This window comes from Solanum stenotomum, chromosome 5, assembly GCF_019186545.1.
Source record: "Solanum stenotomum isolate F172 chromosome 5, ASM1918654v1, whole genome shotgun sequence".
NCBI classification, from domain to species: domain Eukaryota; kingdom Viridiplantae; phylum Streptophyta; class Magnoliopsida; order Solanales; family Solanaceae; genus Solanum; species Solanum stenotomum.
This window is the reverse complement of record NC_064286.1, coordinates 4567809-4580952: the sequence shown is the minus strand read 5'-3', so window position 1 is coordinate 4580952 and position 13144 is coordinate 4567809. Positions and strand designations below refer to the sequence as shown.

At 32.3% G+C, this 13144-nt stretch overlaps 2 protein-coding genes, 1 long non-coding RNA gene and 1 pseudogene across 8 annotated transcripts in view; 1 reads left to right on the top strand and 3 right to left on the bottom strand.

Annotated features, from left to right (window-relative positions):
* The window catches only part of LOC125866229 (acyl-coenzyme A oxidase 3, peroxisomal-like), a 287150-nt gene that overhangs the window by 5320 nt on the left and 268686 nt on the right, over window positions 1–13144 (bottom strand). The gene's annotated exons all lie outside the window — the stretch shown is intronic.
* The window catches only part of LOC125866266 (uncharacterized), a 55402-nt gene that overhangs the window by 21417 nt on the left and 20841 nt on the right, over window positions 1–13144 (top strand). The window lies entirely within an intron of this gene.
* LOC125866249 (pre-rRNA-processing protein ESF2-like) lies at window positions 1296–3523 on the bottom strand (annotated as a pseudogene). Its single transcript, XR_007446474.1, has 7 exons — window positions 3235–3523; window positions 3065–3128; window positions 2868–2935; window positions 2372–2461; window positions 2152–2282; window positions 1582–1734; window positions 1296–1487 (listed from the first exon to the last, which is right to left on the bottom strand). The product of XR_007446474.1 is annotated as a pre-rRNA-processing protein ESF2-like (transcript).
* The window catches only part of LOC125866248 (prohibitin-1, mitochondrial), an 18113-nt gene continuing 16228 nt past the window's right edge, over window positions 11260–13144 (bottom strand). For all 4 annotated transcript variants that reach the window (XM_049546584.1, XM_049546586.1, XM_049546585.1 and 1 more), the window contains exons 3-6: window positions 12780–12896; window positions 12377–12547; window positions 11943–12155; window positions 11260–11668 (exon numbers count right to left, since the gene is read on the bottom strand). In XM_049546584.1, coding sequence (XP_049402541.1) covers window positions 11477–11668; window positions 11943–12155; window positions 12377–12547; window positions 12780–12896 — 693 coding nt within the window. In that variant the 3' untranslated portion in view covers window positions 11260–11476. The remainder of the gene's footprint in view (window positions 11669–11942; window positions 12156–12376; window positions 12548–12779; window positions 12897–13144) is intronic.

Genomic DNA, 13144 nt, shown 5'->3' with positions numbered 1-13144 from the left:
CTTTATACAAATTTACCTACTCATGGTAGAGTGAAAGCTACCTAGTGTGGAACCGTTGAGGACCGAGTTTAGTAGTTTGTTATGGTCCACTAAAAGGGATTTATATAGCTTTTTGCTCTCTCGTCTTAATAGCTAGCTTTTCGGGTATGGTTCTCGATGAATTTTTTTTTTTTTTTTATCGTTGTTCTCGATGAATTATATGTCATTCTATCTAACAAAGTAACATGGATTATAGTGCACTGGTGGGAGTGTTTCATCCTTACCCAAAGGTTTCGGGTTCGAGCCCTGGATATGAAGAAAATCCCATTGGGAGCGCTACCCCGAATGGGCTCCACAAAGCGCGATCCGAACTTAGTCGGAGCTCCAATGTAGGCTCCGGACACCGAGTGAGAAACCAAAAACGTAAAAGCAACACAATGAAGGGAAAAAAAAAAAAAAGAACATACCATAGGAAAAAATGGACTCCAACTTTGATGGCAAGTGAATGATCATAGATGCCAAGACAATCCAAGAGACCTAATTTCCTCAACTCATCTTCAGGACCTTTACCAGTAAGCCATTTCTTAAAAAACCCATGTTCAAGAAGGTACCCAATTCTCTTCATGGTGATATTTCCCTTTGTTGTTCTTTAGATTGATTGTAATCAGGTGAAACAAAAACTTTGCCACCTCTTTCAATAGGGTTAAACAGATTGCTCAACAAGAAATTCCTAATTCATTCCTATAATAATTGGAATCAAAATCATGTATGAATGCCTTAATCTCAAATCAATTGGAGATGAAAATTACTTTCTCTGAGCAGTAATAGAGTTAATAACAGTGGTATATTCAGACTCATTGTTGGCATAGTTTCTGTTGGCGTACTCTTCTGGTGTGGCCGCAAAGTATCGATGCCCTATACTTCGAACGAATAGATTTTTGGGTCCTGAAAGAAAAAAGAAAAGAAAAACACCTCAAATAAATGGTTTGGTGATGGAACAGCAGTGAGTATATATAATATATAATGAGGAAGAAGAGTGATATCTACCAGAGAGGGTTCTGAGGAGCTTCATGGCTGCAGCAGAATCTCACACACACATTGAACGATTTTGGGATAAGTAGCCTTGAGAGGGTTATTACACAGCTTTGTCACACGTTTTAAGTATTTAATCAAATATTGGTTCAAGGTAAGGACAGATAAGCTCAATACGTTTCACAGACTGTACAATCGTAAAGTCCTAATGGTTCATCCACTGATCCATGAGAGATACATTAGTCCATTTGAAATTAGACAAGTTAAACAAGGCTACACACACATTTAATATGACATCTACAATCAACTGCAAATAAAGATAAAAATTTTGATTGAGGTTTACTTATAACTTTAACATCTAATAACAGTCAGAGATGTTTTTGAAGGCAACAAAATCAAATGTGGTTGAAAAAACTGGCAAGCACAATTTCTGAAATGTTTGCACTCGTACGCCCTTGTCATTGACCACCAAATACCTGTACAAAATGAAGAGCAGTTTCCATCAGAACATAAGCAAGTCTTTTATTTACCTCTTTCACCACAGCAGGGAATGGGGGAAATGGAACTTACTCCGGCCAAAACGTCCTTAGACAGACTAGGCTTGAGTTTCCCAGCTTGATCTGCCACAGGTTTTTTCTGGGGAAATTGTCGTATCACCTTTGGTGCAAACTGATCACTTGGGAAATCAGAAATTACCCCAGATTCCTGTTGCACCTTTTGCTTCTGTAAAGATGGAACAATTAAAAAGTATTATCTATACTATATTACTCAATTGCGAAAGATATAAGGTAAGATAAAGTGAGTGGTCGAATACCTAAACTAAAACTGGCCATAATACATTACCAAGTAATAATAATTCGGGATGAGGAAAAGAGACTCTTCCTATTTTACACACAAACCAACATCTATATTTTATTAGTTTTGCTTAAAGAGTCATCTTCTAACATCAATCAATGTATTAGAAATCCACATCAGAGCTTATCGACGAAAAACTAGAGTTGTCTCATGTTGTAACTACTTTTTAAAGAATAAAAACTCAAAAGGAGATGGCAAATAAGAAAGTCAATCGGGGGAGATCAAAACATGCTGCTTAACAACTACTTGCATGCTAAAGAATTAATTAAAAATTGTATCACTGACCTTCTTCATTCGTTCTTCAATAGAACTTAAAGCACGAGATTTATCAACTTGTGTAAGGTAGAAATCACGCTCCCTCTTAGCAGCAGAAAGCTCCAAAGCTAGTTTCTGCTCACGAACTGCATGCCTTTGTGCTGCAAAATGTTTGTAAGGCATCAATTAAGAAGTGAATGGAGATCGAAAAATGCATCACTACCAAATAAACCAAAAAGTACCAGCATACCGATTTCATCAGTAACATCATCCCATTTGATTTTAGACAAGTACTTGACATTCCAAATGTCATAATAGAATGATGACCTTTTTCTTCCACCTGTCAAACAGAAATTTGACAGTAAAGTCGATAACCTCTCAAGGTCACTGAAAATATAAGAATAACAGAAGTTGAAAGCTGAATCAGAATAACCAAATTACATTGTTATGACACAAATGACATAATGCAACAAAACAATGATAGTCTATTCGTAATAGAAGCCAAATTTTGGCTAGTATCTGAATAATTGGTGTGTCCCTTAAAAATGTGTAATAAGCACAATAACTAGTCAGCTCAACAAGAAAATAGAAACTTTTGTTAGATGCTACGATGGCACCCTATTCACCAAATAAAAGAAACAGCTAGAAAGCTATGTAAATAGCCTGAACATCTAAACATAATTCCTTAAACTGGAAAAGAATCAAGAAGAAAAGGAAGGCACTGCTAAGAAAATATGTTGTTTTACCCATCTGTTGACCATTCAACATATTTGCGACTCTTTTGGCAACACTCTTTTTTGTAAACTCAACCCACCTACAGATATAGATGATAGTTTAATTACTTTCGGTAAAAAATGTCATAATCATGCAGATGCAAGATACAATCCATGCTAAATAATAGATAATCTGATTTCAGTTGATAGAAACATCAATATGAGCATACCCTTCTGAAAATGCTTGTCCTCGGAATCCACCTGCCCGTTTCCGATTCATTTGAGCAGCAACAGCTGTATGCAAGACAAATTAGTAAAGACAACCAAGCTAAGCTGAGGAGCACAGTGAAGTGTTTAACCAATATCAGATATAAGAGCATAAACAAGGAACTCAACAAACCTTCAGGTACAAGATATATTCTCTGAATTTCTCCAAACTGTGAAAGAACCTGGCGAAGTTTCACGTGGTCCATACGAGGCGGTACTCTACTTACGTGACAAACTCCACGCTTCTCCGCCTTCACCTTCTTCTTCTTTTTAACTTTTCCTACTTGTGTTTTAGTTTCATCTCCTCTACGTGGTGGACTTGTTTCCTCAATTTCCAAATCTTTCTCACCCATCTAACGAAAAGGAGAAAACCAGTTGTGTGTAACAAATAAAACTTGTGCTATAGTGGAATTTGTCCGTCAAAGCTACAAGAATAATTTTCAATGTATATTAGCAATCATAAAATTAACTCCCCCAACCCTAAAGCCACTAAAAAGCCACAAGGACAGTTGAAAGCAAGGGCGGCTCAACCCTAAGCCCTAAAGCCACAAAATTACAAATCCTTCAAAGAAGCAAAAAAATCCCCAAATTCAGTTCGAAAAAGGAAGCTCAAATACGAAACAAATATATACATCCGAATCCGAAGATAAATTCGAGCAAGAGGCAAGATTAAAGGAGAACCAAATGCACTGAGACAAAAGATGAAGGAGATACAAGCATACCTAAAGAGACTACCAGCTCTGCCGAAGGCGATGTAGAATGTTAACCGTGTCAAGCGTCGTATTAAGCCAAACCACACTTGGAAGAACCAAAATACACAAGTAGAATATAAAAAAAACTAGATTCTATTTATTGTTACAATTATAATTAAAATCTTCTTAATAGTTTCTTACTAATTATGTACTCTTTTTTTGAAATTTTATGTAACTATAATTAAAAATTGAGTAAATACATCAAATCCTCTTAAATTTAAGAACAAAATTCACTTTAGTACTTTAACTATATAGGCATTTAAATATTCTCTTAATAATTTTGAAGTGATTAAATACCACCCTAAGAACTGACGTGGCAAAGTGAGTGTACTCACTCCCCTCATTTAGTCGTGCATAAATGAGGTGCAAATATACATGAAAAGATTCAGACGCTAAGAGAAAGTTCAACCAATTTTTTTATACACCTCAATCAAAAATATTTAAACTTTTACCTTGGCAAAAACAGGCGAAAACACGGATACTAATAGCATGACAACCGCAAAAACGAGTAATTATGCACTTTCTCCTTGGAACTTTGGAATTTAAAGGGCCCAACACCGAAGCTATGAGTCTCTCACTGATTTGTGCCCTAACAAAATAGATTTGTGTCCTAACAGAACCATTTAAATCATTTTTACCGGCAGAAGAGGCGGCCGTGTTCCTTCTAATAAAATCTAGTTTTTGTAATGTAATATTCATGGATGGCATATTTTCTTTCGACAGGCGCCAAAATTTAGCTATGAATTTGTTTTTGGTTACTAGTCCATCAGAACATTAAACATTACTTCTTTCATTTCTTACATTATAATTTCCTGCTAATATAGCAGTAACAAACCCCCACCCCCCCAAAAAAAAAAGTTGAGTTATAGTTAAACAAACATCTTGGTTAACAAAAACATCATGCACTACTAAAAAAATAGTGAATACTGACCTACAAATACCGACTTCCCAGCTTAGGTCGGAAAAAGCTTGGTCGTTTTTCAATACCGACCCCTGGAGGTCGGTATTTACCGACCTTTCAAGGTCAGTTTTAATTTTAAGTCGGAAAATTCATTATTTTATTTTCTGACTTCTTGAGGTCACTTTTATATATTTGTTTATTTTTATTTTTATTATTTTCGTCTTCTGGATGTCAAAATATTTATTTCTTATATTTTAAAATACCGACATTCAGAGGTCGGTATTAATTAATTTTTAATCTTTAAAAACTTAATTTATTTTTTATATTCCGACCTCCAGAGGTCGGTATCGTTTATTTTTTATTTTATTTTATTTTTGCAATTTTAGTTGTCCACCTGCATATTTCTACCAAAACAGCCCAAAGAGTTGCCAACACAATATTTTTCAACATATACATTAATCTTCTTCAAAATAAACTTCATCCAACTTCAAAATAAACTAAAATACGATCAAACAACTAAACAACTTTAACTCTAACTAGTTTTGACTTAATTCTAACAACTAAATCTACCAACTAAATCACATTATTTTTTTGAACTTATTTAAACAACCAAACAACATTAACTCTAACTAGTTTTGAATTAATTCCACCAACTAAACCACACTATTTATTTGAATTTATTTCAACAACTAAACAACTTTAACTCTAACTAGTTTTTACTTAATTCCAACAACTAAATCTACCAACTAAACCACATTATTTATTTGAACTTATTTAAACAACTAAACAACTTTTTAACTCTGACTAGTTTCCACCTAAATCCACCAACTAAACCACATTATTTATTTGAACTTGTTTAAACAACTAAACAATATTAACTCTAACTAGTTTTGAATTAATTCCACCAACTAAACCAAATTATTTATTTGAACTTATTTAAACAACTAAACAACTTTAACTCTAACTAGTTTTGACTTGATTCCAACAACTAAAACTACCAACTAAACCACATTATTTATTTGAACTTATTTAAACAACCAAACAACATTAACTCTAACTAGTTTTGAATTAATTTTTTTTTTTTTGAAATTGGTAACTTGTTAACTCTAACTAGTTTTGAATTAATTCCACCAACTAAACCACATTATTTATTTGAACTTAAAAACAACTAAAGAACTTTAACTCTAACTAGTTTTGAATTAATTCCACCAACTAAACCACATTATTTATTTGAACTTAAAAACAACTAAACAATTTTAACTCTAACTAGTTTTGACTTAATTCCAACAACTAAATCCACCAACTAAACCACATTATAATTTATTTGAAATTATTTAAACAACTTTTTAATTCTAACTGGTTTTGAATTAAACCCACCAACTAAACCACATTGTTTATTTAAACTTATTTAAAAAACTAAATATTAACTCTAACTAGTTTTGACTTAATTCCAACAACTAAATCCACCAACTAAATCACATTATTTATTTGAATTTATTTCAACAACTAAACAACTTTTTAACTCTAACTAGTTTTGACTTAATTCCAACAACTAAACCACATCATTTTAAATAATGAGTCAAACTAGCTAGGGGTTAATTAAACTTTATTTGAACTTATTTCAACAACTAAAAAACATTAACTATAACTACATTTGAATTAATTCCAACAACTAAATCCACCAACTAATAGAATCAACTAGTGTTGGTACTTATGCTTATCAAACACAGTATTCCTAAATTAAAGCTTAGTATCAACACTAGATGGACACAAATCGATCTTGCAAGAAAATCAATTTTGTCATCAATAAGATCAACTAGTGTTGGCACTTATGCTTAACAAATATATTATTCCTAAATTTAAAGTCAAGTGTCAACACTAGATAGACACAAATTGGTCTTGCAAGAAAATCAATTGTCATCAATAGGATCAACTAGTGTTGGGTACTTACGTTTAACAAACACATTATTCCGAAATTAAAGCTTAATATCAACACTAGATAGACACAAATCGATCTTGCAAGAAAATCAATTTTGTCATCAATAGGATCAACTAGTGTTGGTACTTATGCCTGACAAACACATTATTCATAAATTAAAGCTTAGTATCAACACTAGATGGACACAAATCGATCTTCAAAAAAATCAATTTTGTCATCAATAGAATCAACTAGTGTTGGTACTTATGCTTAACAAATATATTATTTCTAAATTTAAATCTAAGTGTCAACACTAGATGGACACAAATTGATTTTGCAAGAAAATCAATTTTGTCATCAATAGGATCAACTAGTGTTGATACTTATGCTAAGCAAATACATTATCACCTAATTTAAAGCTAAGCCAACCCTCAATGCACACAAATAAATTATCACAAAATTAAAGCTAAGTATCAATACTAGATGGACACAAACACATTATAGAAAACAATTGTACCTAAACTTTAGAAATTTAAACACATTATAGATAACTAATATTGTCTTATTGATTAAAGGTCTCTTTTTTATGTGAGCATGCTGAAATTAGTTTCTGAAATGTTGTGCGCTCGAGGAGGTCAGAAGTTGAGTCCTTATCTATGTGCGCATGTTAGTGGTTTCCATACTTCAAAGGTAAAATGGTTTGACTTGATGCTACTACTTCATGCAGCCTTTCTATTTTCTTATGTGCATACATAACATTGGCAGGAGTGACTGAATGTTTTTGCTTCTGACTTATTGACTTGAATGGTTCTCCAATAGGACATGGCAATTTATACCTAAGCTACACTTGTTAATTCTGAGGTTTCTTGTTTGTTTTATCCAGTGGTGTGTTTGTATATCTTTCAAACAAAGACGGTCTTTACGTAAAATAAATGCAGAAGAGTGCTCACTAACTTCCATACAACTGACTCTTGGGTAAGATGACTGATGAATGTCACAAATTACTTGGGAATCAGTATGTCTTCTTGTTTCCATACAAAGATTGTTGGAATGAACTCTATTGTTTCAGAGTGTCAGTTTCATATTGAGATAAAGGATCAAGAGATAATTTTTCTCTAGAGAGTCTAGACTCCTAATAAATCTACATTCACGGACATTGTTTCTTCTTCCATCCCAAGTTTGATTATCTAGTTTTGCCAGTCACATATAACTAGAGCTTAAATAAATTTGAATAGTTTTAGAGTTCTAATATTAGAGTTGTTTACAGAGAAATTGTTGGACCATGTGTAAACTTCAATTTAGCTTTATTATAAGTACTGTTATGTATGTATGATGATTAATCAAATACCTGGATTACTAGAACTTCGCCGAAGAGGAGAGGAATGGAGATGCGAGGGTCTCGCTGCTCGCTGGCCGGCGCCGTTCGCTGCTTCGCCTGAGCTGCTAGGAGAATAGAGGAGAGGGAGAGATAGGGGAGGAGGAGATGACAGGAAGATGAAGAAAGAAGGATGGCTTAGGGTTTTGGTTCTTTTGGTTTAAAATTGATAAGAATCAAGGTTGAGATTTAAGGATGGGGCTTTTGAGAATTGAATTGAATCAGTAGGCTATAATTGAAAAGTATTGAAGGCTATAATTGAAATAAGCAAATAAATGGCCATAATTGAACATGAAATAGAATTGAATAGGAAGAGGGCTATGAATTAAACAAATTGAACAAAAAGGTTATGATTTAAATGATTTAAGGGGAGATTAAGGAAATGCTATTCAATTAATAAAATACTACATATATTAAAGTATTTTCATATAAATTAAACACACCTAAATTTAAAAACATTTAAATAAAGTAGTTATTTCGAGTTTAACTATCGATAAATATAATAATTTAATAATAATAATTGATAATTTTGTAAATTACGATACTATAATATATAATTTTAGACAAAATCAATTAAGATTTTAAAACTCGTAATATGTTTTAAAAATACGTATTTAATCGAATAAGTCGGTCAAATATATATATATATATATATACACACACCTCCTAATTATATAAATTTAATTTTATCAATCAACAGAAATTTATCAATATCAAATTTAATATATAAATTTCCTTAAAAAATTGATATCGGTATTTCTTTAATTGATAGTATATTTCATATCTCAAACATTAATATATAAGACTTGATTTGTTAAACTACTCGACGAGTATATAATCAACATATTTCATACTCCGATGAATTATCCTTTACATGCCATTGCCTACGGTATGATCACTATACTTGACATCTATTCAAGATCGAACGTAAAAATCTTGATAGAACTTGCTTAGTATAGTACTTTACGATGTTCTATTGTCTATTTCGTAAAATGAAAATTTAGTATTATGCACAATAGCAAAATTATGATTACTAGGAATGTTTTAAACAAATCGACCTCCGAATGTCGCTTTTATTAGAAGTAATTAGATTAAATAAAAAATGCCGACCTCATGAGGTCGGAATCACATTAAATTGTAAGATAAATAAAAAGTAGTCTTGTTAAGGATGGGGCTTTTGAGAATTGAATTGAATCAGATAGGCTATAATTGAAATAAGCAAATAAATGGCCATAATTGAACATGAAATAGAATTGAATAGGTAGTGGGCTATGAATTAAACAAATTGAACAAAAAAGTTTATGATTTCAATGATTTAAGGGGAGATTAAGGAAATGCTATTCAATTAATAAAATACTATATATATTAAAGTATTTTCATATAAATTAAACACACCTAAAAAATACCGACCTCATGATGTCGGAATCACATTAAACTGTAAGATAAATAAAAAGTAGTCATGTTAATTAAATAATACTAACATAAGAAAGTCGGTATTTTATATTAATTTATTTTTGAACTTATATAAAGTTGTCATCCGGAAGACGATTTATTTAAAGTTAATTGAAAATTTTAATTTATTAATTTTCTGGAAGTCACTATATAAATATTTTAATGAAAATTAATTTAATTACATACTATTTAATTTTACCGACTTCCGGAAGTCAGTATTATAATTTTTTTTGTTTATTATTTTACACAAAATCGTCCTCCGAAAGACGATTTAAATAAAATTAATTCAAAATATTTCTCAATTTTTGTTTTTTATATTTAATTGAGAAAAAATAAAATATTGTTATTTATTGATTTATTTAATACCGGCATCAAGAGGTCAGTTTTTATTGTAATTTATTTTTTCTGGGAAAAATTTCGACCTCCGGAGGTCGGTATTTGATTTTTCCGCTTTATTTTTCATAAAAACCGACTCCTTGTAGTCAGTTTTCTAAAGTTTTTTTATTTTTTATTCTTTTTAACAATATCGACCTCCGGAGGTCGGAACTTACCGACTTCTATTTGAAGTCGGTAATTTTTAGATCGGTATTCACTATTTTTTTTAGAAGCGATGTCTAAATTTGAATATTAAAAGGTTGTCTAAATGATTAACACTTTGTTTTCTCAACATTTAAATGTATAACTTTTGCCTTAATCTAACAACGTAGAGCATGACGTGCGTGTGGATAGAGAAAAATATTGTTTTTTTTTTCATTTTTTTCTTCTAATTTCCTCATATTTAATACTAGTATTAGTTTTATTTTTATTTATGTAAAGATATTTGATTGGGTAAGTGTTTTATTTAATAAAAAGATTTTTTACGTTCTAAAATAAATAGTAGATATTTATGTACAGGTAAAATGAGAATTATAAATTAAATTGTTACTAAATATAAAGTATGTCACACTTATTGAATCTGATTTGAAAATAGAGTGTCATATAAATAGAGACGAATGGAAATAAAGAAAATAACTTATGTGATAGAAGCAAATAAAATAAATAAATTATATAAGTGACATTTCATGTGATTATCTCCTCCGTACTTGCTCCCAACATATTCCGCACCCCCTTCTACCTCAATCTACATGAGAAATCAAACTCTTACCACTAAGGCGAAAATTTATCTAGTTTATGAACTCTTACCAATAAGGTGAAATTAAATTGTCTTTACACTTTTAAACTTCGTACCAAGTCAACAACCAAACAAACAAATAAAAATAAATTACAAGACATTAGTTTCCATTACTTTCTTTTTAATCTTCCTTTAATCAGTGAATATTGAGTATTCACCAACTATATAATTAGAGCGTACACAAAACTAACCCCCGCCTCATGAAGGTAAAAAGATAATATTTCAAAAAAAAAAAAAAAACCTGGTCAAGTAACTCATATCAAATATCATATGCAAGGAAGACAACAAATACTAGAAGAAGCATTGCATAGTATGCAAGAAAACAATACCATAACAACACAATAATGTGATAACCTAAGCATAAGAAACAAGCAGTAGTAACTGAAATCACAATTAAAACAGAGATGCTACATGATTGTCAAAATCTATTCATTGTATCTTTATTGCTAGAGTCTTAGTTTTTTTCCCAGAAGCAACAGAAATAAGGGACTTTTGACAGATCTTACATGACTGTCAATATACTAATTGCATACATTTATAAAGCTGATAAAGCTTGGTCATGTCAGATCAGACAATGGTCTTTACTTTCACAATTGTTTCTCATGCAATGTTTCCATGTTCAAGAGTTCAAATAACTAAGAAAACCATCTATCAAGTTTCTCATGCAATGTTTCCATGTTCAAGAGTTCAAATAACTAAGAAAACCATCTATCAAGTAGTCACTATGTAAACATGAAAGGGGCGATAGGCTCGCAGGAAAAACAAAATATTGAAAGTTGAAACATCAATCAGTTGCGCTATCCAAGTCACTTTCTTGTAGTGTCCAAGTTGAAGTCCTGAAGGTTAAGCAACAGATCATCGGCACTCAAGTACACCTTGTTTGCTGCGTGTGAGATAGTCTGGGCGATTTCTCTGGCTGCTTCAATCTTCCTGAGAGTGATAAATGCTGGATTGTTGGCAATAGCTTGACCAATCAGCTGAGCACTCTTAGCTTCTCCCTGCAGAACAACAAATAGGAAGTCAATACTACTGCTTCGTGATGTTCCCTCATCTCCCACCTCCCTTCCCCCAAAAATATGACAGTACAACATAAAACAGGAAAAAAATTATTAGCTGAAATCGATTTTATGTAGTTTAGTTTACTATTCTTGTTTGTCAATAGTAAAGTGGGAGCTATGCATGAGACTTCATCAACACAGAAGCAGATAAAAGATAAAACTGGAGCGATAGATTAAATTAAACAGAAGATGTCATGAGGGGAACTCTATTGACCTGAGCTCTGATAACAGCACTTCGTTTATCTTGCTCAGCTTTTTCCACAACAAATTTTGCCCTCTCGGCTTCTTGAGCAGCCACCTGTTTTGCTTCAATTGCAGCAGTAAACTCTTTCCCAAATGTCAGGCTTGTTATGGATACATCATCAAGAGCAATGTTAAAGTTGGCTGCCCTTTCTGTCAAAATCTTCCTTATTTCTCTGCTAACATTCTGCACAAAATACAGAAGACAGGAAACGATGAGATGGTATATATTAACGGTGGTCTTTGAGAAGGTATCTATTAACATTTCAACAAGTTCCTTTGTGGCAAATAGAAGATTTGTAGTTCATTTCTTTCCTTACTTCAAAGAAAAAGACGTAAGCTTCCAATAAGCTTTAGCACCAATGGACCTATAATAACAGTGCAATGGTGCAGGCCTCTTGCACGTACCTCTCTCTGGGTGATGAGCTGGCTAGCATTGTATTGGGCAACCACGGCCTTCAAAGTTTCATGAATAATTGAAGGTAGGACCCTTTCATTATAGTTTTCACCAAGACTACGGTAAACTGTGGGTAGTTGGTCTGCAACTGGACGAGTGAGCACCCTAAGACCAATTTTTACCTGTGTAATAAAAACAAAAAAAACAAAAAAGACTGTTAAATCCTCTACTTCTAAGAATTCAAGCTTTCTGTCCCTAGGATAAAATCAGAACATCATCTATCACCAAAATTGTCCTTCATTACTTTGCAATTGTTACAAATGTTTACCATCTTTTCCCCTATTTTGATTTCTTTCTTTTCTCTCTTTAAGTCCTTACGGAGGGGAGGAAACAAGTATTCAGAGAAAAAATTACCATCTGGAGGTCACGACTTCCCGAAGTGCTCTCCACAAGATGGGGTCGTGCACGAACATCATATATGACTGGTCTTTCAAACCAAGGAATCATGAAGTGTGTCCCTTCTGGATAAACCTATTCATAAACCACTCAACAGAGATTAAAAAGAAAAACACAAATATGGGCACACATCAAACATAGAAACAGAGAAAAAACATGGTTGAATCTCATACATTGAGATTGGCCATAACCATCCAACACAAACATTTGAGTTTAGAGCAAAATAAAACCATGAAATACTATGGCAATCCTTCCATGTATTGAAACGGAAAAAAAGAATAGGCCGTGGAAGGCACCTTAATTCATGTTCCACCTAATAAGCT